Source organism: Orcinus orca, chromosome 17 (assembly GCF_937001465.1).
Source record: "Orcinus orca chromosome 17, mOrcOrc1.1, whole genome shotgun sequence".
NCBI lineage: Eukaryota > Metazoa > Chordata > Mammalia > Artiodactyla > Delphinidae > Orcinus > Orcinus orca.
This window is the reverse complement of record NC_064575.1, coordinates 53,358,089-53,385,670: the sequence shown is the minus strand read 5'-3', so window position 1 is coordinate 53,385,670 and position 27,582 is coordinate 53,358,089. Positions and strand designations below refer to the sequence as shown.

General features: G+C 37.7%; 1 protein-coding gene and 1 pseudogene across 6 annotated transcripts in view; both read left to right on the top strand.

Annotated features, from left to right (window-relative positions):
• Positions 1-27,582, top strand: part of UBR5 (ubiquitin protein ligase E3 component n-recognin 5) — a 142,420-nt gene that overhangs the window by 96,611 nt on the left and 18,227 nt on the right. For 4 of the 6 annotated variants that reach the window (XM_033438168.2, XM_033438166.2, XM_033438167.2 and 1 more), the window contains exons 29-47: positions 7,296-7,442; positions 7,540-7,658; positions 7,746-7,872; positions 7,959-8,088; positions 9,420-9,580; positions 9,701-9,940; positions 15,170-15,293; positions 15,915-16,026; positions 16,986-17,117; positions 17,487-17,744; positions 18,021-18,289; positions 18,462-18,673; positions 21,300-21,530; positions 22,015-22,088; positions 23,305-23,477; positions 23,573-23,686; positions 24,600-24,820; positions 26,223-26,343; positions 26,443-26,547. In XM_033438168.2, coding sequence (XP_033294059.1) covers positions 7,296-7,442; positions 7,540-7,658; positions 7,746-7,872; positions 7,959-8,088; positions 9,420-9,580; positions 9,701-9,940; positions 15,170-15,293; positions 15,915-16,026; positions 16,986-17,117; positions 17,487-17,744; positions 18,021-18,289; positions 18,462-18,673; positions 21,300-21,530; positions 22,015-22,088; positions 23,305-23,477; positions 23,573-23,686; positions 24,600-24,820; positions 26,223-26,343; positions 26,443-26,547 — 3,070 coding nt within the window. The remainder of the gene's footprint in view (positions 1-7,295; positions 7,443-7,539; positions 7,659-7,745; positions 7,873-7,958; positions 8,089-9,419; positions 9,581-9,700; positions 9,941-15,169; positions 15,294-15,914; positions 16,027-16,985; positions 17,118-17,486; positions 17,745-18,020; positions 18,290-18,461; positions 18,674-21,299; positions 21,531-22,014; positions 22,089-23,304; positions 23,478-23,572; positions 23,687-24,599; positions 24,821-26,222; positions 26,344-26,442; positions 26,548-27,582) is intronic. The other 2 variants (XM_004275328.3, XM_004275329.4) reach the window with 1 other exon arrangement.
• On the top strand, positions 12,040-15,150 carry LOC117203506 (peptidyl-prolyl cis-trans isomerase D-like; annotated as a pseudogene).

Below are 27,582 nucleotides of genomic sequence, written 5' to 3'. Positions count from 1 at the left end.
CAGACTCTAGGTCCATCCACCTCACTACAAATAACTCAACTTCGTTTCTTTTTCTGGCTGAGTAGTATTCCATTGTATATATGTGCCACATCTTCTTTATCCATTCATCTGTTGATGGACACTTAGGTTGCTTCCATGTCTTGGCTATTGTAAATAGAGCAGCAGTGAACATTGTGGTACATGACTCGTTTTGAATTATGGTTTTCTCAGGGAATATGCCCAGTAGTGGGATTGCTGGGTCATATGGTAGTTCTATTTTTAGTTTTTTAAGGAAACTCCATACTGTTCTCCATAGTGGCTGAATCAGTTTACATTTCCACCAGCAGTGCAAGAGGGTTCCCTTTTCTCCACACCCTCTCCAGCATTTATTGTTTGAAGATTTTATGATGACGGCCATTCTGACTGGTGTGAGGTGATACCTCATTGTAGTTTTGATTTGCATTTCTCTGATGATTAGTGATGTTGAGCAACCTTTCATGTGTTTGTTGGCAATCTGTATATCTTCTTTGGAGAAATGTCTGTTTAGGTCTTCTGCCCGTTTTTGGATTGGGTTGTTTGTTTTTTTGATATTGAGCTGCATGAGCTGCTTGTAAATTTTGGAGATTAATCCTTTATCAGTTGCTTCATTTGTAAATATTTTCTCGCATTCTGACGGTTGTCTTTTAGTCTTGTTTATGGTTTCCTTTGTTGTGCAAAAGCTTTGAAGTTTCATTAGGTCCCATTTGTTTATTTTTATTTCCATTTCTCCAGGAGGTGGGTCAGAAAGGATCTTGCTGTGATTTATGTTATAGAGTGTTCTGCCTATGTTTTCCTCTAAGAGTTTGATAGTTTCTGGCCTTACATTTAGGTCTTTAATCCATTTTGAGTTTATTTTTGTGTATGGTGTTAGGGAGTGTTATAATTTCATTCTTGTACATTTAGCTATCCAGTTTTCCCAGCACCACCTATTGAAGAGGCTGTCTTTTCTCCATTGTATATTCTTGTCTCCTTTATCAAAAATAAGGTGACCATATGTGCATGGGTTTATCTCTGGGCTTTCTATCCTGTTCCATTGATCTATATTTCTGTTTTTGTGCCGGTACCATACTCTCTTGATTACTGTAGCTTTGTAGTATAGTCTGAAGTCTGGGAGCCTGATTCCTCCAGCTCCATTTTTCTTTCTCAAGATCGCATTGGCTGTATATGGGGTCTTTTTTGTTTCCATACAGATTGTGAAATTTTCGTTCTAGTTCTGTGAAAAATGCCATTGGTAGTTTAATAGGGATTGCATTGAATCTGCAGATTGCTTTGGGTAGTATAGCCATTTTCACAGTGTTGATTCTTCCAATCCAAGAACATGGTATATCTCTCCATCTGTTTGTATTACCTTTAATTTCTTTCATCAGTGTCTTAGTAGTTTTCTGCATACAGGTCTTTTGTCTCCTTAGGTAGCTTTATTCCTAGGTATTTTATTCTTTCTGTTGCAGTGGTAAATGGGAGTGTTTCCTTAATTTCTCTTTCAGATTTTTCATCATTAGTGTATAGGAATGCAAGAGATTTCTGTGAATTAATTTTGTATCCTGCTACTTTACCAGATACATTGATTAGCTCTAGTAGTTTTCTGGTAGCACCTTTAGGATTCTCTATGTATAGTATCATGTCATCTGCAGTGAGAGTTTTACTTTTTCTTTTCCGATTTGGATTCCTTTATTTCTTTTTCTTTGATTGCTGTGGCTAAAACTTCCAGAACTATGTTGAATAATAGTGGTGAGAGTGGACAACCTTGTCTTGTTCATGATCTTAGAGGATACTGTTTCAGTTTTTCACCATTGAGAGCAATGTTGGCTGTGGGTTTGTCATATATGGCCTTTATTATGTTGAGGTAAGTTCCCTCTATGCCTACTTAGTGGGTGGGTTTTATCATAAATGAGTGTTGAATTTTGTCAAAAGCTTTTTCTGCATCTGTTGAGATTATCATATGGTTTTTATTCTTCAATTTTTAATATGTTTTGTCACATTGATTGGCTTGCATATAATGAAGAATCCTTGCATTTGTGGGATAAACCCCACTTGATCATGGTATATAATCCTTTTAGTGGATTCTGTTTGCTAGTATTTTGTTGAGGATTTTTGCATCTATGTTCATCAGTGATACTGGCCTGTAGTTTTCTTTCTTTGTGACATCTTTGTCTGGTTTTGGTATCAGGGTGATGGTGGCCTCGTAGAATGAGTTGGGGAGTATTCCTCCCTCTGCTGTATCTTGGAAGATTTTGAGAAGGATTGGTGTTAGCTCTTCTCTAAATGTTTGGTAGAATTCGCCTGTGAAGCCATCTGGTACTGGACTTTTGTTTGTTGGAAGATTTTAAATCACAGTCTCAATTTCAGTGCTTGTGATTGGTCTGTTTATATTTTCTATTTCTTCCTGGTTCAGTCTTGGAAGTTTATGCTTTTCTAAGAATATGTCCTTTTCTTCAAGGTTGTCCATTTTATTGGCATATAGTTGCTTGTAGTCATCGCTCATGATCCTTTGTATTGCTGCAGTGTCAGTTTTTACTTCTCATTTTTCTTTTCTAATTCTATTGATTTGAGTCTTCTCCCGTTTTTTTGTGATGAGTCTGGCTAACGGTTTATCAATTTTATCTTCTCTAAGGACCAGCTTTTAGTTTTATTGATCTTTGCTATTGTTTCCTTGATTTCTTTTTCATTTATTTCTGATCTGATCTTTATGATTTCTTTCCTTCTGCTAAATTTGGGGGGTTTTTTTTGTTGTTGTTCTTTCTCTAATTGCTTTAGGTGTAAGGTTAGGTTGTTTATTTGAGATGTTTCTTGAGGTAGGATTGTATTGCTATAAACGTCCCTCTCAGAACTGCTTTTGCTGCATCCCATAGGTTTTGGGTCATTGTGTTTTCATTGTCAGTTTTTTCTAGGTATTTTTTGATTTCCTCTTTGATTTCTTCAGTGATCTCTTGGTTAGTAGTGTATTGTTTAGCCTCCATGTGTTTTTATTTTTTACAGATTTTTTTCCTGTAATTGATACCTAGTCTCATAGCGTTGTGGTTGGAAAAGATACTTGATATGATTTCAATTTTCATAAATTTACCAAGGCATGATTTGTGACCCAAGATATGATCTGTCCTGGAGAATGTTCCATGAGCACTTGAGAAGAAAGTGTATTCTGTTGTTTTTGGATGGAATGTCCTATAAATATCAATTAAGTCCATCTTGTTTAATGTGCCATTTAAAGCTTGTGTTTCCTTATTTATTTTCATTTTGGATGATCTGTCCATTGGTGAAAGTGGGGTGTTAAAGTCCCCTACTAGGATTGTGTTACTGTCGATTTCCCCTTTTATGGCTGTTAGCATTTGCCTTATGTATTGAGGTGCTCCTATGTTGGGTGCATAAATATTTACAATTGTTATATCTTCTTCTTGGATTGAGCCCTTGATCATTATGTAGTGTCCTTGTCTCTTATAATAGTCTGTATTTTTTCAATTTTATTTTATTTTATTTTTTTAAATAAAAGCCTCTTTCTTTCTTTATTTTTGGCTGTGTTGGGTCTTCGTTTCTGTGCAAGGGCTTTCCCTAGTTGTGGCGAGCGGGGGCCACTCTTCATCGCGGTGCGCGGGCCTCTCACTGTCGAGGCCTCTCTTGTTGCGGAGCACAAGCTCCAGACGTGCAGGCTCAGTAGTTGTGGCTCAGGGGGCTAGTTGCTCCGTGGCATGTGGGATCTTCCCAGACCAGGGCTCGAACCCATGTCGCCTGGATTGGCAGGCAGATTCTCAACCACTGCGCCACCAGGGAAGCCCAATAGTTTGTATTTTAAAGTCAGTTTTGTCTGATATGAGAATTGCTACTCCAGTTTTCTTTTGATTTCCATTTGCATGGAATATCTTTTTCCATCCCCTCACTTTCAGTCTGTATGTGTCACTAGGTCTGAAGTGGGTCTCTCATAGACATATACGGGTCTTGTTTTTGTATCCATTCATGCAGTCTATGTCTTTTCGTTGGAGCATTTAATCCATTTACATTTAAGGTAGTTATCAATATATCTGTTTCTATTACCATTTTCTTAATTGTTTTGGGTTTGTTATTGTAGGTCTTTTCCTTCTCTTGTGTTTCCTTCCTAGAGAAGTTCCTTTAGCATTTGTTGTAAAGCTGGTTTGGTGGTGCTGACTTCTCTTAGCTTTTGCTTGTCTGTAAAGGTTTTAAATTTCTCCATCAAATCTGAATGAGATCCTTGCTGGGTAGAGTAATCTTGGTTGTAGGTTTTTCCCTTTCATCACTTAAACTATGTCCTGCCACTCCCTTCTGGCTTGCAGAGTTTCTGCTGAAAGATCAGCTGTTAACCTTACGGGATTTACCTTGTATGTTATTTGTTGCTTTTCCCTTGCTGCTTTTAACATTTTTTCCTTGTATTTAATTTTTGATGGCTTGATTAATATTTGTCTTGGCATGTTTCTCCTTGGATTTTTCATGTATGGGACTCTGCGCTTCCTGGACTTGATTGACTATTTCCTTTCCCATATTAGGGAGGTTTTTAACTGTAATCTTTTCAAATACTTTCTCAGTCCCTTTCTTTTCTTTTCTTCTTCTGGGACCCCTATAATTCGAATGTTGGTGTGTTTAATGTCCCAGGGGTCTCTGAGACTGTCCTCAAATCTTTTCATTCTTTTTTCTTTATTCTGCTCTGCAGTAGTTATTTCCACTATTTTATCTTCCAGGTCACTTATCTGTTCTTCTACCTCAGTTATTCTGCTATTGATTACTTCTAGAGAATTTTTAATTTCATATTTTGTGTTGTTCATCATTGTTTGTTTGCTCTTAAGGTCTTCTAGGTTCTTGTTAAATGTTTCTTGTATTTTCTCCATTCTATTTCCAAGATTTCAGATCATCTTTACTATCATTATTTTGAATTCTTTTTCAGGTAGACTGCCTGTTTCCTCTTCATTTGTTTGGTCTGGTGGGTTTTTACCTTGCTCCTTCATCTGCTGTGTGTTTCTCTGTCTTCTCATTTTGCTTAACTTAATGTGTTTGGGGTCTCCTTTTCACAGGCTGCAGTTTTGTAGTTCCCATTGTTTTTGTTGTTGGCCCCCAGTGGCTAAGGTTGGTTCCGTGGGTTGTGTAGGCTTCCTGGTCAAGGACACTGGTGCCTGTGTTCTGGAAGATGAGGCTGCATGTTATCTTTCTGGTGGGCAGGACCACGTCTGGTGGTGTGTTTTAGGGTGTCTGTGACCTTATTATGATTTTAGGCAGCGTCTCTGCTAATGGGTGGGGTTGTGTTCCTGTCTTGCTAGTTGTTTGGCATAGGGTGTCAAGCACTGTGGCTTGCTGGTCGTTGGGTGGAGCTGGGTCTCAGTGTTGAGATGGCGTTCTGTGGGAGAGCTTTTGCTGTTTGATATTACGTGGAACTGGGAGGTCTCTGGTGGAACTTGGCTCTCCCACCTCAGAGGCACAGGCCTGATACCCGGCTGGAGCACAAAGACCCTATCAGCCCCATGGCTCAGAAGAAAAGGGAGAAAAAAAAAAGAAAAAAAGAAAGTTATTAATTTAAAAAATTATTAAAAAGAAAAAAATTTAAAAGTAATTGAAAGAAAGAAGAGAGCAACCAAACCAAAAACCAAATCCACCAACGATAACAAGTGCTAAAAACTATACCAAAAAAACCCAAAAACGGAGAGAACCCTAGGACAAATGGTAAAAGCAAAGCTATACAGACAAAATCAAACAAAGGTGCATACACATATACACTCACAAAAAGAGAAAAAGGGAAAAAAATATATATATCGTTGCTTCCAAAGTCCACCGCCTCAATTTGGGATGATTCGTTTTCTATTCAGGTATTCCAGAAATGCAGGGTACATCAAGTTGACTGTGGAGATTTAATCTGCTGCTCCTGAGGCTGCTGGGAGAGATTTCCCTTTCTCTACTTTTTTTCGTGCAGCTCCTGGGGTTCAGCTTTGGATTTGGCTCTGCCTCTGCCTGTAGGTCGCCTGAGGGCATCTGTTCCCCACCCAGATAGGACGGGGTAAAAGGAGCAGCTGATTAGGGGGCTCTGGCTCACTCAGTCTGGGGGGAGGGAAGGGTACAGAATGCTGGGCGAGCCTGTGGCGGCAGAGGCCAGGGTGACGTTGTAACAGCCTGAGGTGTGCCGTGTGTTCTCCCAGGGAAGTTGTCCCTGGATCACGGGACCCTGGCAGTGGCGAGTTGCACAGGTTCCCGGGAGGGGAGGTGTGGATAGTGACCTGTGCTCGCACACAGGCTCCTTGGTGGCGGCAGCAGCAGCCTTAGCGTCCCATGCCCTTCTCTGGGGTCTGCGGTGATAGCCGCGGTTCGTGCCCTTCTCTGAAGCTTGTTTAGGCGGTGCTCTGAATCCCCTCTCCTCTCGCACCACGAAACAATGGTCTCTTGCCTCTTAGGCAGTTCCAGCCTTTTTCCCGGACTCCCTCCCGGCTAGCTGTGTCGCACTAGCCCCCTTCAGGCTGTGGTCACGCTGCCAACCCCAGTCCTCTCCCTGGGATCTGACCTCTGAAGCCTGAACCTCAGCTCCCAGCCCCCGCCCGCCCCGGCGGCTTAGCACACAAGCCTCTCAGGCTGGTGAGTGCTGGTCGGCACCAATCCTCTGTGAGGGAATCCCCTTTGCCCTCCACACCCCTGTTGATGCGCTCTCCTCCATGGCTCTGAAGCTTTCCCCCTCCGCCACCCCCCACCCCCGTCTCTGCCCGTTAATTCCTAGTGTGTGGAAACCTTTCCTCCTTCACAGCTCCCTCCCACTGGTGCCGGTCCCGTCCCTATCCTTTTGTCTCTGTTTTTCCTTTTCTCTTTTGCCCTACCCAGGTACGTGGGGGGTTTCTTGCCTTTTGGGAGGTCTGAGGTCTTCTGCCAGCGTTCAGTAGGTGTTCTGTAGGCTTTGTTCCACATGTAGATGTATTTCTGACGTATTTGTGGGGAGGAAGGTGATCTCCACGTCATACTCCTCCGCCATCTTGAATTTTGGCTAATAAGTTTGTCTTCCTTGTTTTAAATATCTGAAAGTGAGAATCACCTTACTTACTGAATGCTTACTAGGTGTACTCACTGTGCTAGATGCTACAGTGGTGTTTGACAAGACAGTTAAGATACCTCTTCTCATATGTTGCTTTACAGACTTTACACCACTAAAGTAATCCTATTTGTTGCGTGAACAGTTACACTTTGTATTTAAAAGTTAACAAGGGTTCTGTTGAGTTTTAATGAGTTACGCCTCTGTAATTTCAATATAGACCTTTGTATTTAAAAAAAAATTTCTGTTTTTGTACTTGTGTATGAATTCTTTCTAGACTCAAACGGACATCACCAACAGCCTATTGTGATTGCTGGGAGAAGTGTAAATGTAAAACTCTGATTGCTGGACAGAAATCTGCTCGGCTTGATCTACTTTATCGCCTGCTCACTGCTACTAATTTGGTCACTCTGCCAAATAGCAGGCAAGTAGTGGGATTTTTAGGACATAAATTGAGTTGTAAAAGCACAGCATAGGTAAGTAGCCTCTCCTCCTCCGCATAACAATGTGCTGTTTTGCAGGGGAGAGCACCTCTTACTCTTTTTAGTGCAGACAGTTGCGAGGCAGACAGTAGAGCACTGCCAGTACAGACCTCCTCGAATCAGGGAGGATCGTAACCGAAAAACAGCCAATCCTGAAGGTGAGTTAATTTGACAGTTATGACATATAGGAAAAGCGGTATGTTTATTTCTGCCTTACCCACTATTTCTTTTCTTTTTCTTTTTAGATTCAGATATGCCTGATCATGATTTAGAACCCCCCAGATTTGCCCAGCTTGCCTTGGAGCGTGTTCTACAGGACTGGAATGCTTTGAAATCTATGATTATGTTTGGGTCACAGGAGAATAAAGACCCGTATGTATTCATTAACATTTTTTTAGAGTTATTTATTTCCCATGTTAGTGTAGGCGATTACAGTGCATTCTTTCTTTCCCCTCAAGTCTCAGTGCCAGCAGCAGGATAGGCCATCTTTTGCCAGAAGAGCAAGTATACCTCAATCAGCAAAGTGGCACAATTCGGTTGGACTGTTTCACTCACTGCCTTATAGTCAAGTGTACAGCAGATATTTTGGTAAGTCCTTTGAATAATTATTTACAAGCACATGAAAAGGATGTTTTTTTACGTAGTTTCCCATAATTTTACTAATCAAGCTCCCAAGTACCAGTAAGCTCTAATTAAATAGTGCATTAAGGGGAATGGAATTTTGGGGGTGATTTAAATTTCTCATTTTAGATCAATCAATGAAAGCTCCTTCTTTCATTCTAAATAAAAATCCTAGAGTGTATTAAAAATACAACAGTATAGGGCTTCCCTGGTGGCGCAGTGGTTGAGAGTCCGCCTGCCGATGCAGGGGACACGGGTTCGTGCCCTGGTCCGGGAAGATCCCACATGCCGCGGAGCGGCTGGGCCCGTGAGCCATGGCCGCTGAGCCTGCGCGCCTGGAGCCTGTGCTCCGCAACGGGAGAGGCCACAACAGTGAGAGGCCCTAGTACCGCAAAAAAAAAAAAAAAAAACAGTATAAAAATGTATGAAGCAGTGTTCAAGATTAATAGTAACTCAGTGTGAATTTTTTTTAAATATCTTTTTGCTGTGAAATTAGAAAAGAATATAAACTATAAAACCCAGTGCTGATGAGACTTGGACACTGATGAGGTGGCATTGCATTTGGTACTCCTTTGGAAAACAACTTGTCAGTGTCAAGAACCATAAAACTAACATTGCCCTCAGAAGTTTTCATAAAGAAATAATCTACAATATGGGAAAGAAAAAGATTGTGTCACAGCATAATACAAAATTGAAAAACAAATACTTTTATGGATCCGATAATAGAGGACTATTGACTCAAGTCAACCACTTACTGAAATGTAATGCAGTGATTTAAAAATAAAGGTTATTTTAAGTAACATTTAAAAAACAACAGGGAAAACAATGTGGAATTGGGTGTTCTCTGTAATTAATAACTTTATGATACACCATGTGTAGAAATGCGACTAGAAAGTAATAATGGTTAAGTGAGAGGGATGGGATTATGAATATATTAATATAAATATTTGAGTCTACTCTGATGTTTTGGTAAGTACCCTGTACTGAGTGAAATATATTCTTTCTCTGATTTGATATATTAGGTTTTGTTCTGCTAAATAGTAATTGATATTCATAGGAGTTTGAGACTAAAAAACAAGAAATCAGACATTTGAGAACCACTGTAGGTCAAGCGTAGTGGTGGTGGGTATGTGGCATAAATTAATCACTGACATTGTAATTGTTTTGGTTAAATATATTTTGATGTTTTTATTATGAAATGTTAATAGCGAAAAAGTGTTAGAACTTTTTCCTTTATGAATGTCTAAACATCTTAGGAGATGTCTCAACATTAATAGAGTGGATTACTATTTTTAAAGCTTTTAGATACTCTACTAGGTACACTAGTGAAAGAACTCCAAAACAAATACACACCGGGACGTAGAGAAGAAGCTATTGCTGTAACAATGAGGTTTTTGCGATCAGTTGCAAGAGTTTTTGTCATCCTTAGTGTGGAAATGGCTTCATCTAAAAAGAAAAAGTAAGGCATTCTTTTTTATTTTGGCTTCTATATAATTTTGCTCACATTTTTTTGTGATAGTGATAAAATTTTGTATATGAAAGGATTCAGAAGATTCCTGTATTTCCCTTTTTGCTCTAGCAACTTTATTCCACAACCAATTGGAAAATGTAAGCGTGTATTCCAAGCACTGTTACCTTACGCAGTAGAAGAATTGTGCAATGTAGCAGAGTCACTGATTGTTCCTGTCAGAATGGGTATTGCTCGTCCAACTGCACCTTTTACGCTGGCAAGTACCAGCATAGATGCCATGCAAGGCAGCGAGGAATTATTTTCAGTGGAACCACTGCCACCAAGACCATCATCTGATCAGTCTAGCAGGTAAATTTCTGTCTGGTAACAGATTCTGATTAATTCTTTCTCTGGAAATGTCACAAATGTTACTAAAACTTTTGCATAAGCACTCAGGTCCTGTACAGGATCATTTGTGTAACCAGTGGTAAAGATTTTACTTAGTTTGGAACATGTGAAAAGCACTTTAAAAACTACATGTGTCTACACATCTAAAGTAATAGATCTGTAGTTGTGGGGTTTTTGTTTGTTTGGAAAAGCACTATTTTTATTATGCCAGTAAAGTAATCTGGTAAGAAAGTTTACTTTAGACTTCTGTACTTCATTACTTTCTGGCTTTTCTTATCTTTAAATATAGCCTGCTATAAGGCCAAGTTGAAGAATGAAAAGCCTTGTTAACTTTCTCTGTGTCCAAAGCCTTGGGTTAGGGGGCAGCTTGTTATTATATAATGTAAATAAACAACCAGAATGGTGGCATTTAAAAATATTCTCTACAACCATATTATATAGGATAAGGCTAAAACAATTCAATAAAAATGTTTCTAGTTATAAGATTACTTATTCTTAAATCTCATTTTTCCGTTTGTTTGATAGTTTCCCTAACTAGGCTCTAAGTTTGCTGAGTCAGAATGTTTAGAAACTAAAATGTTCTGGTGTCTTTTATCACAGTGCTTCTCAAATTTTAATATGCATGCAAATCACTTGGGTATCTCATTCAAATGCAGAGGCTGATTCTGGAGGTCTGTGTGGGGCCTGAGGTTCTGTATTTCTTAGGAACTTTCAGGTAGGACAGTGCCAATACTTCTGCTTTAGGGGCCACACTTCTGAGTTGCAGGGTTTTAGAGATCTTTTGCAAATATTTGTTTATTTTATTTGGTTTTCTCAAGTCTGATTTTGTTACTGTGTGCATGTGTTACTAGTGCTTTAATAAGGATCTTTTGGAGCTGAAGACCCTTATTCCTCTTTTCTGGAAAACAACTGTGTGTTAATAAAGCCCTTCTTTAGTATTTGGGCCATTTCCCAAGACTTGTTCTTTGGTTTTCATCTGTGTTGTTGTTGAGTGCTCTCTCTCATTATTCTCATTATTACTCCATATGCCAGTATGTATCCCAACTTTGCCTTTATTGTCTGGTCTCCTAGGACACCCTGGAATCTAAAGTCCAGGTTTGTCTATAAAAGTTCTCCAGTGGTAGCCTTGTCACTGATATACTTCCAGGATTTGCTGAAAACTGTAATAAATCGAGCTATATGTTTTCAGACTTGCCAAACCATATCTCATTATGCTAGCAGAACCTCTCTGTGTTCCGTGTGATGCTTCTGATCCTGATGCCCTGTGAGGAGCCCCCCAATTACTTATGTGGTATCACCTTGTGAATTCTTTGTACCCTTCCCTTGGTTTTGTTCTAGAACATAAAAATTTCTATCTGTTGAACAGATTTTGGGATCATCTCATCTATAAACAATGCCCATAGCCTGTTCCTACTGTTTTCAAGATTTTTTGTCAGCTTGCCCTGCTTCTTAGTCGTTTTATTAAAATACTGTGCACTCTTAAACTTTCCTCTTCATTCTTGGTTGGTTCTTTGGCCGATCTCTGATGTCTTCCCAGAAGGTCTCATGATAATCAAGAGATAATAGTGCTAATGTTTTCTATAACTGTTGATATAAGTCCTTCATTGTAATAAAGTACAATCACTCCTCATAAGGGTATATTTTGACCAGTGTTCCAAGAATGTATTTAAAAAGTACACACTTGACCAGTCTTTGGGATTTCCCATATCTTGGATGGTAGATGGTGTATATCAGCAGTCCCCAACCTTTCTGGCACCAGGCACCGGTTTCGCGGAAGACAGTTTTTCTATGGACCGGTAGTGGGGGTTGGGGGGGATGGTTCAGGCGGTAATTCGTGCAGTGGGGAGCCCCAGATGAAGCTTTGCTTACTCCCTGCCCCCCTCCTGCTGTTCGGGCCCGGTTCCTAAAAGGCTGCGTGGACCAGGAGTGGTGCTCGGCCTGGGGGTTGGGGACTGCTGGTGTATATCACTCCATTGAGTGTAAAGTCTTGAGTTGAATAGCTTTGCTTTTTATGTTGCTTCCCTCCACCTCTTTAAAACTCTTCTGTCCTTATTAATTAATCTGTTTCTACTCTACCTGCCAAATGGTGTGTTATTGCAGAATGCGGAGAACTGAAGGGAGGGAGTGATTGGGGAATATTTCCAAAGGATGGATCTGGTGACAGTCATCCAGACTTCCCCGAGGATGCAGACATAGATTTAAAAGATTTAGATAAAATTTTACTAATAATGGAAGACTTAAAAAACATTGGAAATACTTTTTTCAAATCCCAGAACTGGGAGATGGCCATTAAAAAATACACAAAAGTTTTAAGGTATGTGGAAGGCTCGAAGGCTGCTACTGAGAACACAGGTAGAGCAAAGCTGCAGCCTGTCGCTTGAGCTGTGTGCTGAATATCGGCGCTTGCAAACTGAAGATGTCCGATTGGCAGGGAGCAGTTGACAGTTGTTTGGAGGCCCTTGAAATAGATCCAGCAAATACCGAAACACTGTACCGTAGAGCCCAAGGATGGAAAGAACTAAAAGAAATATGATCAAGCATTGGCTGATCTTAAGAATGCTCAGGAGATAGCACCAGAGGATAAAGCTATCCAGGCAGAATTGCTGAAAGTCAAGCAAAAGATCAAGGCACAGAAAGATAAAGAGAAAGAGAAGGCAGCTTATGCAAAAATGTTTGCTTAATAAGGAATTCAGTTTTGCTTAAATATGCATTGATTGTATAAAGCAAATAAGACAATTTAAGGGTTTTGTCTATTATGTATGATCCCTAATGTGTTCTACCATTGTTTACAGTCTAGGAATATGGGTAGGGATTCACTCTTAATAGACCAGTGTTACAAAATATGGTGAAGTTGATTTCGTTTTAAATGGCTCTCTGCATTACTCACAAAGGATAATGGTGTCCAGTGTATTTTAAACTCCTAGACACATCTTGTTTTAATAAATAGATGAAAACTTTAAAAAAAAAAAGAAAAAGAGAACCACGTCTCATAATAACAGCGGTTACTGAAATTTTAGTATGAACTTGAGGAACTTTCTTAAGCATCATATATGTATTTAATCTAAGTATTTAATCTAAAATCTGTTTTTAATTTTCCCAATAACTAATAGATACCCACTATCATCCTAATTTCAGAAGTGAGGAAACTGAGGCTCAGAGCAGTTAGATAATTTGTTCAACGTCACACAGCTATTAAAGTTTATAGATATTTGGAGGTAATTCTAGATAGATATTTTCCTTTTTCCTATATCCCTGTATATTAGATGGCAGAGTAGAGAGAGAAATTGCTGCTTTGTGCTTACTGATAGTGTTGATGCATTGGATTAACCAACACCGAAGCCCACCCTACTTCATAGCACAAATTGCAGTCCTAAACTCTCACAGGTGCCGTCTTGTAATCAGAAGTTCTCTGAAGAGACTTTTTCCTGTCCCCATCTAGCCATGGCTGATGTAGGTAAATCTCTTGAAACCTGTTGCTCTTTCTTGATTTATATTTGGCTTTATGTATGTGAGGGGGAGGACAAAAGAGGGGATTTCTATGACATAACTTCTATTTTGCTTAGACCCCAGACCTTTACCTGTGAAATCTATGGCTCCTGAAACTCTAGCCTAAGAGACACCAGCCAGATACCTCTGGTGCAAATGGTGGCACCGTTATCACTAGGATAGTTGTGCTTTGTTTTTGTTTAAATATTTTATTTAGTATTTTTAGGTGTTCCGTAGCAAGAGGGATTTCTCTGCACAATCTGGCAAACTGCTGGAAATAGGAGTCCCCAAAACTTGAAAGTATTTTAACAACTTCTGTTAGACTGGATTTCAGGACTGTGGTGTTTCATTGTGGCAGGAAGTGGGGAAGAAATTAAATCATGGTGTGAAGAAAACTGAAGCTCATTTCTAAATGGGGAGTTATAGTATGTTCTGTGTATTGGCAGTAACCTACCTACTAAGTTCATAAATTCTTAAAGTAACTACTTTGAGAACACTATTGGTCTTGTGGATGTTTGTTCCAGGATGTTTTTTTAAAGAAGAAATACTCATTGACCGTGGCTTGACATAATGTTGACTTTTATTTTTTAATATTGAGAATGTTGAAATCCTAGTGCTTGGAAATATCCTTATCTATTTATATTTTCCCTTTTTCAAAAATATTAATATATTATATTAGTTTTGGGTATACAACACAGTGATTTGATATATTTATACTTTATAAAGTGATCACCGAATTAAGACCAGTTACCATGTGTTATCTCTAAAGATTTTCTTTTAGCCTCTTCAATCCACTGTCTCTGAATTACCAGTTACTTAAATTTCTAGTATTAAACAGCAGATTTCTGTTTATTTGAAAGCAGAGTGTCTAAGTTGACTTTTCACGTGTAACTGGTTTGATTCTCATTTCTCAGAGCCGCTGAGGTGAGGAAAGAACACTATCAGTGTAAACACTTAAGGTCCTTTCATCTCTTTTAGACTGTGTTTCTTAATCTGTAAATAAAGTATAATAGTTAGGTCACAGGGTTATTAAACAACAATCTTCTGATCTCTGACCTGCATTTTAAACTGCATTCTCTGGTTCTCCTCTTTTATAACGGAGGCATCTGTCCATACTTGGCTGTTTCCAAGTCACATTTTTAAGAAAGTGAAACTTTTGCCACCAGTCATCTTTTGTTATGATTCTATTTTAAAATCATACTTTTGAACTTATTTTTTTCCCAATACTCATCAGCAAGTCAGTGGTTAATAAGCTGATGCAAAGTAGGTCATGTCAGTCAAGTCTTTTAAAAAGAGTAGGTTACTTGTAATAAGCACACTTTCGTTAGTGGATGAATGCTGCTATCAGAGCCTTTGGAAGTTGAAAGGTTTAGCAGTGGAAAAGGAAAAATTTTCCCTGTAGAAATACTTCAGTGGGAAGGACTCATAAACGTATGTGCGTTAACACAGATTTGAAATGACTTACTAAAAAGTAAAAACAATTCTGAGATTTATAAGTTAAATCTCTGGTAAAATGATTTCTTTGGGGTTCATATTATCTGATATACTATAGATTAATTATTGTCGGTTTCTAAGAAATTTTAGGTCAGATTTAAAACGGCATCCTAGCAAGTGCATCACATTGAGTAACACTGAGAAGCATAAATGTCTGAGCTGTATATCAGAGGTGTGGCAGCAGTATGCTCATAACCTGATTCCTTACAGCTCCAGTCAATCTCAGTCGTCCTACATCATCCGGAATCCACAGCAGAGGCGCATCAGCCAGTCACAGCCTGTTCGGGGCAGAGATGAAGAACAGGACGATATTGTTTCGGCAGATGTGGAAGAGGTGGTTTTAATTGTTTTAATTGTGGTAGATGAGAGGCTTTTATTTGGGAGGGAAGGGGAAAGTAGTCACAAGTTTATTAATAGCTAATAAACTACTATTAGTAATAATAGCTTACATGTATATGCTTCCACCTTTTAGACTTTTGTTATATGTTCTCATTTGTGGTTATACATCTTAAAATATGTTAATAATCCTTGATTTACTGGATAATAAAAAATTAGAAACATAAACTTGTTCTACTTAAGGGTTCATGGAAAAGATATTCTCAATGTTAAAAGAGTTTTTAGTAGTTTTGTGCAATGTATTCGAAGGTAGACAGGGTACTGCATATTATATAAATTTTATAATTGCAGAAGTTTAAAAAAAATATACTCCCAATACAATTTTTATAATTTTAAGGTTCTGTGTATGGACAGTAATCATAAACTTTGGGATATGTGGGCATAATTTTTGATACCAAATTATCACTAGCAACTGAAGATTTTGAAAACTGCTTAGTGTTACAATTCCCTATAGTTAGGGATCTTTGTATTTTAGTTTACTAAATGCTGTGGAGGAGTACTGGTAGAGAAGTGGGTTTATTATGTACTTTGATTGTCTACAAATAAGATCTGGATTTAGGTTGAGGTGGTGGAGGGTGTGGCTGGAGAAGAGGATCATCATGATGAACAGGAAGAACATGGGGAAGAGAATGCTGAGGCAGAGGGACAACACGATGAGCATGATGAAGACGGTATGCAGGTTATTTGAGAAATTATTCAGTATGAGAAAGTCGGGTACTTTTAAGAGATATTAATAGAGAGAAAAGTGTATTTGATGTGTAGTGAAATGTTCATCATATTTCTGCTAGGGGATTCTGTAGTATCTGTCAGAATTTGAGGAGGTAGCTATGTACATATGTAAACATAAATATATACTTTTATATATTTACATGTAGAAAATAATTTATCCTCTTCCCTTTTACCTTTTGGTTCACACTTTCTTCTTAAAAGGCTTTTAGAAATTAAAATAATCATAACCACATAACATTTGAAAATTAGAGAAAAGGAAAACAAATAACCCATAATCCCACCCAGATGCTAACAGTTTGTATTTTTACTTTCAGTCCTCCCCTGTACTGCCCCATTCCCATGCATGTCTTTTAGATATTGTATGTGTAAGTTTTTTTTACTTTGTTTTTTTGACTTCGGCCTTTTTGCTACATAGTCATCATAACCATTCTTATTAGTAGCCATAGGATGGCCTTTTGGGGATCAGCTTTATTGAGGTATAATTGACATAAAATAAACTGCACATGTTGAAAATTTATAACTTAATATGTTTTGACGTGTATGTGAAGTACAAAGGATACACATGTTTAACCTTCCCCTCTTGGAATCCCAGTATGTAAAACAGATGAAAATGGAGCAGTGGAGCTACCAGAGCTCTGCCCACTGGCTGGAGTCCTCCTGCCTAACATTTTTTACCTAAGGCTATGCAGGCCAGATTTTGAATCTGTGTCTACTGAGTACCATAATTTACCTAGTCATTCTTCTGCTAAGCAGGCAGTCGTGCATACTCTAGTAGTTATCACTTCTCTCTTCGGGGGCCCCCGACCCCTCCCAGTTCCCACCCTTACGATATTCTAGCTTATCAGCCTGACTTGATCCAGTGAGTTTCTACCTTTTCTTATTATTTAAATATATTTGCTAGGGAGTGACATGGAGCTGGACTTGTTAGCAGCAGCTGAAACAGAAAGTGACAGTGAAAGTAACCATAGCAACCAAGATAATGCTAGTGGGCGTAGAAGTGTTGTCACTGCAGCAACTGCTGGCTCAGAAGCAGGTATGTTACCTTCTCTTAGCAACTTTCTTGCTTATAACTAAGGCTGTGTGTGTAGAATTGGTTAAACTGTGCTCAGTATAATATGCACAGGGGTAGCTAACCCTTTTATTAACTTCATTTCTCCATAGATATTAGTGAAGAAGATTATTATTTCAATGACTTTTTGCTTTTCTGGTTTTTAAATAATGGATTATTTCTAAGGTTCATTTAAGAGTTCTAGTTAAACTATTTCAATGATGGGTTTTTGGACTATTGGATACAGTCTGGCATTCTGTTTAATATGTATATTTTCCTGAATGAGGGGGTACACTGTAATTTTAGATATCAACAAACTCACAATGATTTTGGTTTTAAAAATTAAAAACTTAGGTGCGAGCAGTGTTCCTGCCTTCTTTTCTGAAGATGATTCGCAATCAAATGACTCGAGTGATTCTGATAGCAGCAGTAGTCAGAGTGACGACATCGAACAGGAGACTTTTATGCTTGATGAGCCATTAGAGAGAACCACGAATAGCTCCCATGCCAACGGTGCTGCCCAAGCTCCCCGTTCCATGCAGTGGGCTGTCCGCAACACCCAACATCAGCGGGCGGCCAGCACAGCCCCTTCTAGCACATCCACACCAGCAGGCAAGTCTGTAAACTTGGTGTTCCTAAGGTTTAAAAATTATGCATGTTCCTCTAGAGAACAAATTAAATAATTTCAGAATAGTTCTTCATTGTTTTGCTGAGTTCAAATACAAAATTCCCTTCCCTAAAATTAGTGTGGTTTAAGAAAATGCTCATTTACCACGTTTACTAATGTAATTGATCTTTTAGTTTATTTAAATATATACACTGTTAGTGAAACACAGTTAGCAACTAACATTAGCTTATTATGGTTGTCTTTTTTTTTTTCCCTTATAGCAAGTTCAGCAGGTTTGATTTATATTGATCCTTCCAACTTACGCCGGAGTGGTACCATCAGCACGAGTGCTGCAGCTGCAGCAGCTGCTTTGGAAGCTAGCAATGCCAGCAGCTACTTAACATCTGCAAGCAGTTTAGCTAGGGCTTATAGCATTGTCATCAGACAAATCTCGGATTTGATGGGGCTTATTCCTAAGTATAATCACCTAGTATACTCTCAGATTCCAGCAGCTGTGAAATTGACTTACCAAGATGCAGTAAATTTACAGGTATGAAACCACTGCAAAGTTACTCATTCAAATATATTTTTTGGCTGTCTGTTATGAGAATTCCAGTATAATGGGAATTAATGTTACAAGTACTTAAATGTCTATATCATACTACTCTATCGAACTTAACTTTATCTGGATAGTTTTAACTGTTTTAGTTTGGTCTTTGTAGAACTATGTAGAAGAAAAGCTTATTCCCACTTGGAACTGGATGGTCAGTATTATGGATTCTACTGAAGCTCAATTACGTTATGGTTCTGCATTAGCATCTGCTGGTGATCCGGGACATCCCAATCATCCTCTTCATGCTTCTCAGAACTCAGCTCGCAGAGAAAGGATGACTGCACGAGAAGAGGCTAGTTTACGAACGCTTGAAGGCAGACGGTATGAAATTCTTTGTTTATGCTTGTATGTTTAGACAGAACCGTTATAGCCTAGAAGTTTAGAGCTTTTTGATTGCTATTACATAAGACCTCACTCTGTTGTAAAGGAGGAAATACGTGCCTTGCATTACTTCTTTTAAACTGTTGTGTAGTTGAAGCAAAATAAGTTATAATCCAAGCTATTTTTAAAAATTTTTTTTTAAATTCATTCATGTTGTAGTAATCTGATACTAAATTCTTCTCATTTTTGAAGTAGTTGGTCTACAGCCTTGTCTCATTCCCCAGGCCTCCCCCCTTGAAAGGCATATATTCATAGAAAGACTTATTTTGACCATGATTAAATATGAATATACTTTGTACTTGGGAAGGAGAAAGTCTGTGTAATTACCTAGCTGCTCTTTGGTTTCTAAAATCAGATTTCTTTTTCTACCTCCTGTAGAATCATAATTAAAGTATATTTGTTTATGTATTTATTGTGTTCTTTCTATTCAGTTACAAAATGACCTTTTTCAGGACTAGAAATTAGCCCACACATTGAAACTAGATTAGTGGCAGTGCTATATAGTGAAAATGTCCCATCCCTGAAGTCGAAGTCCTAGAATTTGGTTCTAGCTTTGGCTCAGGCTAAACAACCTTGCTACTTTGGGTGGACCATAAATGGAGGAAAGACAAGGGTCTAGGAGACTGCTTAGGAAATTTAACAAGACTATGGTTGGAGTCTACAAGAGAAGTAATAGTCACCGAAGTAGGGCAGTGAAGGGCCAGTGAGGAGAGAGCGCTGAAATCATTACAAACAGAACTTAGGGCCGTGTTGGGGTATGGAGCGGGGAGGAGGCAGAATTTACATCTTCTGAATTTAGATTCTGAATAACTAATACGAAAATTAAAAGAAAAATCTAAAGGAGTAGAGTGGACATACCTGCTTTTGAACATGTTGAGAACTGGGAGAGGATTTAGTGGAAATGTTTAGTATGCAAAATCGAATGCTTGGCAAAGAGACCTGGATTAGAGATAAAGACTTGAGAGGCAGCTTTCCTGTCCTAGGAAGCCTGCTCCACCAGTAGACACAGGCCTTGTCTTCATTAGGCTAGTCACTACGCCAAAGAACACAGATTTCTGATACTAGATTTTCATTGGTGATAGGGTTCCCTTTTCTGTCTTGCTCCCACTCTCACTCTAATATAATAGGTTTATTGAGATGTAGTTCATATACCATACAGTTCACCTATTTAAAGTATATCGTTCCATAGTTTTGAGTATGCTGTGCAACGATCATCACAATTAGTATTAGAATGTTTTATTCGTTTCCACAAGAAGCCCCATACCTATTAGCAGTCACCTCCCGTTTTCCCCTACTTTCTAGTCCTAAGCAACCACTGATTTACTCTCTGTCGCTATAGATTTGCCTATTCTGGACATTTCATGTAATGGAATCATACAATATGTGGTTTCTTTTACCTAGCATAATGGTTTTAAGGTTCATCCATGTTTAGCATGTATCAATACATTATTTCCTAGTATTCCATGTCACATTTTGTTTTTCCACTCATAAGTTGATGGACATTTGGGTTGTTTACACCTTTTGACTATTATGAATAATGCTGCTATGAACAGATTGTGTACAGTTTTTTGTGTAGATAATGTGTTTTCAATTATCTTGGGTATATATCTAGTTGTAGAATTGCTGGATCATATGGTAACTCTCTTTAACCTTTTGAGGAACTGCCAGACTGTTTTCCAGTGTGACTGCACCATTTGACATTCTCAATAGCAGAGTATAAAGTTTCTAATTTCTCCACATCCTTGCCAACACCTGTTATTATATGTCTTTTGGATTATAGCCATCCTAGTGGGTATGAAGTGGTTTCTCATTGTGGTTTTGATTTACATTTCTGTAATGGCTGATGAGCATCTTTTCATGTGCTTATTGGCCATTTGTGTATCTTTGGAGAAATGTCTGTTTAGATGTTTTATACATTTTAATTGGCTTCTTTTTTTATTATTGAATTTTATGAGTTCTTTATATAGTCTGGATACAACTTCCTTTCAGATACAGGATTTGCAGAAATTGTGCCCCATTCTGTGGATTGTCTTTTCATTTTCTTGAAGGTGTTCTTTGAAGGACATAGGTTTTTAAATTTGGGTAAAGTCCAGTGCTCTTTATTTTCTTCTGTTGCTTGTGCCTTTGGTGTCATTTTAGGCACACTTTTAGGTTCTCAAAGTGTGGTTCCCAGAATAGCAGCATCAAGATCACCTAAGAGCTTGTTAGAAATATAAATTTTGGGTCCTACCCTAACCCATTCTTACTGAACCCATAGAGGTGGGTCCAACAACCTGTTTTCACAAGCCCTCCAGGTGATTTTGGTGGACACTGAAGTTTGAGAACCATTGTCTCTGGGGAAGGAGTACCTTCTGCCAATCCAGAGGACACTGGAATTTCTTTCCTTTATAAATGTATACAGTACTGTAAATAATATACAATGGTTACATTTCTAAGGCAGAGCCCAGGCGTAATGAGTTTTTATTTATGGATAGTCTCAGTTCCTAATTTTGCATATTTATAACAGTGGTACATTTCACATTTGTGTTCTTTTTGTAAACATCTTCATTTCTTTTTACTCCTATAGACGTGCCACATTGCTTAGTGCCCGTCAAGGAATGATGTCTGCTCGAGGCGACTTCCTAAATTATGCTCTGTCTTTAATGCGGTCTCATAATGATGAGCATTCTGATGTTCTTCCAGTTTTGGATGTTTGCTCATTGAAGCATGTGGCATATGTTTTTCAAGCCCTTATATATTGGATTAAAGCAATGAATCAGCAGACAACATTGGATACACCTCAGCTAGAACGCAAAAGGTAGCCATACTTGCCATGAGATTGTTTTAAGAAATACTTGCTGTGGTCTCCATTAGTACATTGTCTGATTTTTGGAGTAAGGAGAACATTGCAAACAGGAACATTTCATGTGGGCAGGTGGGCTTGAGTCCATCCAGCCACTCTCCATAGCTACTCCTCACTTAAAACATGAAACCTAAGAATCCAGTTAAACTTTATGCTTGAGGTAGTTTGTCCTGATTGTTTTATCATGTTTTCTATTAGAGTTTGTGTAAGCACTCACTATTTCTTGGTGTGATTAGCCTTTTGCTTCTGTTGAACCTATTTTGTAGTTGTAGTACATTTGGCTGATTAGTCTGCCATTCCCAGAGTCTGAAACTTTATCCCAGTGTTTGAAATTGGTTAGATACTAAACTAACCTTTTCAGTCTTTTTTGCATCACCTTTGCTCCTGTTCATACAGCACAAAATACTTCATGTAAAATGACTCACTTGTCTTTTTAAAGGACACGAGAACTCTTGGAACTGGGTATTGATAATGAAGATTCAGAACATGAAAATGATGATGACACCAATCAAAGTTAGTGTACAGAAAATCTGCTAATCTACTTCAAGAAATGGCTGCCTCAGTATTTCCCCTTCAAGCTTTTTAACTTCATTATTTTCTGTCTGGGTGGGAATTTCTCTTTTCTTCTCTATGTCCCATTTCTTGCATTTTCTGTCCATTTTTCCTTATATATTCTTGCATTAATTACTTCATAAGGATGAGTTAAAGAAATATTATAAACTTTTTCAACAGTTAATATTTTTTCTATTTTGACTTTGTATCTCTCCTTTGCATTTCTCTTAGTTTTATGTTTACCTTTATTCTTAAGTGTGTTGGTACTACGTACATTTGAATAAAGTCTTAGCAGAACTTTTGCTAATACTGATGCAAAATAGACTGAGTCAAGAAAATGGAAAATACCAGTTATAACTCCCTATTTCATCAAAACTCAACAGTTAATGCAATAAAAAAGACAGAAAATATTCCAAATTCAAGAAATTTGGGGATTTTCTACACTCTTATTTGTAGCTTTCAGGTATAATTTCAAGTAGGATTAAAATACTTTTCTAGTGGGGTCAGATAGTCTGCTTGCCTGTTTCTTATTATCATGTAGTACTTTATTCAGGCCTGGGAAAGACAACTTAACTTTAACTGCTATTTTTTGAGAACCCAGCCATAGCTCACTGCTATTTTCACAGCATACTGTAAGCACTGACAAAAGTTTTATTCCATTAATGGGAGTTGGTGCTGGTGTGCTGATTTCCTGTTGGGATGCATGAGTTGCCCAGACATTTCTCTGTTTATCTTCTTATATAGAGGAATCAGAACTTAAAAGTAAGCAGATGCTCAAATTTTAGCCCCTTTTGTGGAGTCATCAGTGAGCCAGGTCCTGAACATGCTCAGGAAACTAGCTATATTCAGGTCTAAATCTCTAGAGAGAGAAGAGGTGGATGTGGGTAGTGTCTGTCCAATACAAAATGGAACAGTATTTGTTACTGCTAATATTTTTTGCAAGTTTTTATTGTGTTAAAATACACATAAATGAAATTTATCATTGTAACCATTTTAAACCAATATTTTGAATCACCACTTTAAAATATTATCAAAATTTAGGACTATCAGCTTGTTTTGAGTGGCATTAAAATTTTATAAAGAGATAACAGGAATTTTGGATTGAGCAGATGTAGATCCTTTTACCCTTCCCCAATAATTAATTTTTTAAAAAAACATTTTATCTCTTTATGTTTAGGTGCTACTTTGAATGATAAGGATGATGACTCTCTTCCTGCAGAAACTGGCCAAAACCATCCATTTTTCCGACGCTCTGACTCCATGACGTTCCTTGGGTGTATACCCCCAAATCCATTTGAAGTGCCTCTAGCTGAAGCCATCCCCTTGGCTGATCAGCCACATCTGTTGCAGGTGATTCACATAAACTAGGCTTAAGGTTTCTTTTTAGTTGAATTTACTTTTTTAAAGTGTTCAATGTAACTGTAATATTTTTATTAAAATTCCAGCCAAATGCTAGAAAGGAGGATCTTTTTGGCCGTCCAAGTCAGGGTCTTTATTCTTCATCTGCCAGTAGTGGAAAATGCTTAATGGAAGTTACAGTGGATAGAAACTGCCTTGAGGTAAGATAGTAAAAATCTTCGCAATATAATATTTGTGAGTTGAACACTTATCCCAGCGTCTAGTTTTTTGGAAATGCATTCAGAATATTGTATTTACCCAAATAACAGAAGTATCAGAAATTCTTGCCTTATGACATAATTAAAGGAATTCCAGTACTGTCATTAGTCTGCTTTGAGACTAACTTGCTGTGTTTGCCTGTTCCAGAGTTGATTGTTGTAATTCTGCTGAATATTTTAAATTTTTATACATATGAGCATATATAATATTGGCTTGTAACTTTTCTTTTTGAGTCTAGAATGGGAATAAAGTAATATTAATGATGATACCTAACATTTGTTGGATAATTCTATCTCCTGGGCACTGTCTCAATTAATCTTCACAACCATGTTGGGTAGAAAACATTATTATCCTGATTTTATGGGTAAGGCTTGGAGAGATTACATAAATTTCACGTGGGAATGTCTGTTGTTATAATACAACTAGTGAAATGACAGATCTAGTTTTTAGATGAAAGTCTGATTTGAGAGCCTAAAATTATACTATACTGTTTCTCCAGTGAAAAAGTAATAACACCATTTAAGAGTAGGCATATAGAAGACATGTACTTGAATAGAATTTTCTTTACTATCTAAGTGTTAAAGGAGAATTTTATGCACATAAGACACTTAAGTAACCATAGATATTATAAAGATACCTTGAAAAGTTCTCTGAGGCTGCTCTGGTAAATGCACTGGAATTGGTGCTCATCCATGGGAATCAGATAGACAAGAAATAGATTGCAGCTTTGTAGTTGAAGTGCCAGAAGGGAATTATTTAACTGCCATGTGATCTCTGTGGAGTATTAGTAAGTTGAAAAGGAAATCTAGTCAGTTTGTTTTTTAATATCTAACATTTAAATGTAAAAATTCATAGGTTCTTCCAACTAAAATGTCTTATGCTGCCAATTTGAAAAATGTAACAAACATGCAAAATAGGCAAAAAAAGGAAGGGGAAGAACAGAATGTGGTGCCAGAAGAAGCTGAGAGTTCAAAACCAGGGCCATCTGCTCACGATCTTGCTGCACAATTGAAAAGCAGTTTACTCGCAGAAATAGGATTGACTGAAAGTGAAGGGCCACCTCTTACATCTTTCAGGTACTTGCTAAGTGATGATAGTTTTTCTATGCTATTACTTTATGGCTATTATAATTTTTGTAAGAGTTTTTATTTAGAAAATTTATAATTTTCTTTGTATATAAATAATAGGATGAAATATTATTTGTGTTTTCCTAGTTTATAATCAGAAATTTAAATATTAGAGTTTTCTGGATTTTGTTTTTTTGTGACTGTTTTGTGATTGATTGGCATTCTGATTTTCTCCTCCTTTTACTGAAGAAATTCTGACTCTGTTTTTAACGTTCAGTACTGAGTTAAAGTATATATCCATGTCAAATTGCCAATTATACACTTGTTAGCAGGAGCTCAGCTATGGGAGGGGAACATGTGAAAAAAAGAGCTTTATAGATTTGTGACTTTCACATTTGTTTGGGCTCACTCCTTTGCCAGGTTCACATTTAGTAAATCTCTTGCAAGTGGTAGGTTCTTTGCTTTCCCAGTAAAAATTTGCCTAATATATACTGTGACTCAGTATGGCTGATCACCTAATGATTTGTTGAGTGTCTGCTTTATGCTGTATGATTTTTGGTTATGTAATGTCAGATTTTTTTTTTTTTCTTTTTGGTTTGCTTAGGAGGAGTTAATCTAGTTTAGGAAACTATATACATCTTGTGTACACAGTCTAACAACCATAAAACGCAAGGAAGAATTAGGGACTGGGATGGCCCAAGCTTCCTAGAGACAATATGATTTGAGCTGAGATGGTTGGAATGTGTAGAAGCAGATAGATTGAAGGAGAGAAGAATTAGAGGTAGAGAGACAAGCTATTATTCCTTCTGGCTAGTTGTTAAAAAGGGGGCTGAAGTAGAATATTGCCTTTGGGGATGAAAAGGAAACCATGGTTAGGAAAAGAAAACTTATGAAGGACTTGATCACTCTGGAGGGACCAAGGGAAGAATAAATTAAAATCTGTTCAAGTCCGTGCAGTAGGAAAATAGGTGGTACTATTGAAAGAATCAGGAGGCATTGTCACTGTGGTGAAGAGGCCATATTCAGTTTCACCATGTTGAGTATGACTGAAGTGGATATATTTCACACAATGAAATTCTGGTCCATTGTGAACTAAAGAGGGGTCTGGGAATCATCTAGTGGAGACAGACACTGGACTTCAAGGAGAGGAGGTAAAACTAAAGATGAAGATGGAAGCCAGCCTGGGGATGTATCCTTACGTAAAGGACAGAAGGAATAATGGAGTAAAATTAAGAAGTTCTCCAAGGAACGAGTAGCTATAGAAAAGTTCTCCATTAGAGAGGATGTGGTTTTGAATTACTTAAGAGCTCAGAATATTAAAAGACCAAGTAATTACTGTTATTGACCAAAAACCAGGAAGTTTTTAGAGTTGCCTAAACTGCTTCCCCCTCTCCCCTTAAACTTCTTACAGGCCACAATGTAGCTTCATGGGAATGGTCATTTCCCATGATATGCTGCTAGGACGTTGGCGCCTTTCTTTAGAACTGTTCGGCAGGGTATTCATGGAAGATGTTGGAGCAGAACCTGGATCAGTATGTATTTTGAGCACTTTACATTCTATTCTGCCTGATAAGAACATATTTCAGAGGATAATTCTGTCATGCATTTGTTTTGTTGTTGTTGTTTTTAAGATCCTAACTGAATTGGGTGGTTTCGAGGTAAAAGAATCAAAATTCCGTAGAGAAATGGAAAAACTGAGAAATCAGCAGTCAAGAGATTTATCACTAGAGGTAAAGGTATTTAGATTTTCTTATCCTATACATATAGTTTGCTATTTATATAAAATTTAAAAACAAATAACAATTTTGTTTAGGGGATATGTACTATGTAATTAAAAATTTAAAGAAAATAAATGGTAATCATCAAATTTAGAGTAATGGCTATCTCTGGCAGTTGGTTTCCTAACATCCTGTGATGATGAGCAATGGGTTTGTTCGTTTAAGTATCATTATGAATACATGGATTAAAACTGTTTGGATGTGCTTCATTTCATTGATGCTCAAATTATCTTTCTGTGGCTAGCGAGAGTCCAATCTTTGACAACTTCCTTACGTTTTGATATGTCTCATTTTCTGTTATTTTCTGTCACAGACCTTAAATCAGCCATTTCTTCAAGAAGCCCTGCTTCCTTTTAGCAGGAAATTGTATTTTGAGATTATAATCTGGGCTCTAGGTTGCTCACTGCCTGTTGGGTTTGTCATTGTTTCTAGGCCTTTTAGTAGGAAATGCTCCTTTAAAAAAGGAAGAAGAAAATTATTTCATGAGTTCATACTGATACTCCTAATTCAAATTCAAGATTTAGGACCACAAGTTTGTTTTATTTTCACCTTTTAGTCTTTACTTCCTTTCTTCTGAACTGAATAATATCCAGCTTCCCAGCAACACTGATAAAATTACTCATTTGCTTTTATCCCACAGCATGCATACAATAGTCTTAGAATCATAGCATCAACACCACTACCAACAAAATGATTACTGAAAATAGCCCAAGATTTATTTGTAGTTTTTGTTCTTAGAGCATATCCAATTGGAGATGTACAGTCAAACTACATTGTTTAAAGTCACTTGAAATAATTCCTTTTGTGTGGTTTTGCTACCTACCATCTCATCTCCACACAATTAGGGCCTTTCAGTTCATTTTGCTTTCACTTTTTAGGGATTGCTCTCTCCTTTTTTTGACTTTGTTATGTTTCATAGTTAATGTAAAATATCTACAGTTGCAAGGTCAACTCTATAGAAGAAGGTTGTATTCAGAGAAATCTAATTTCCAT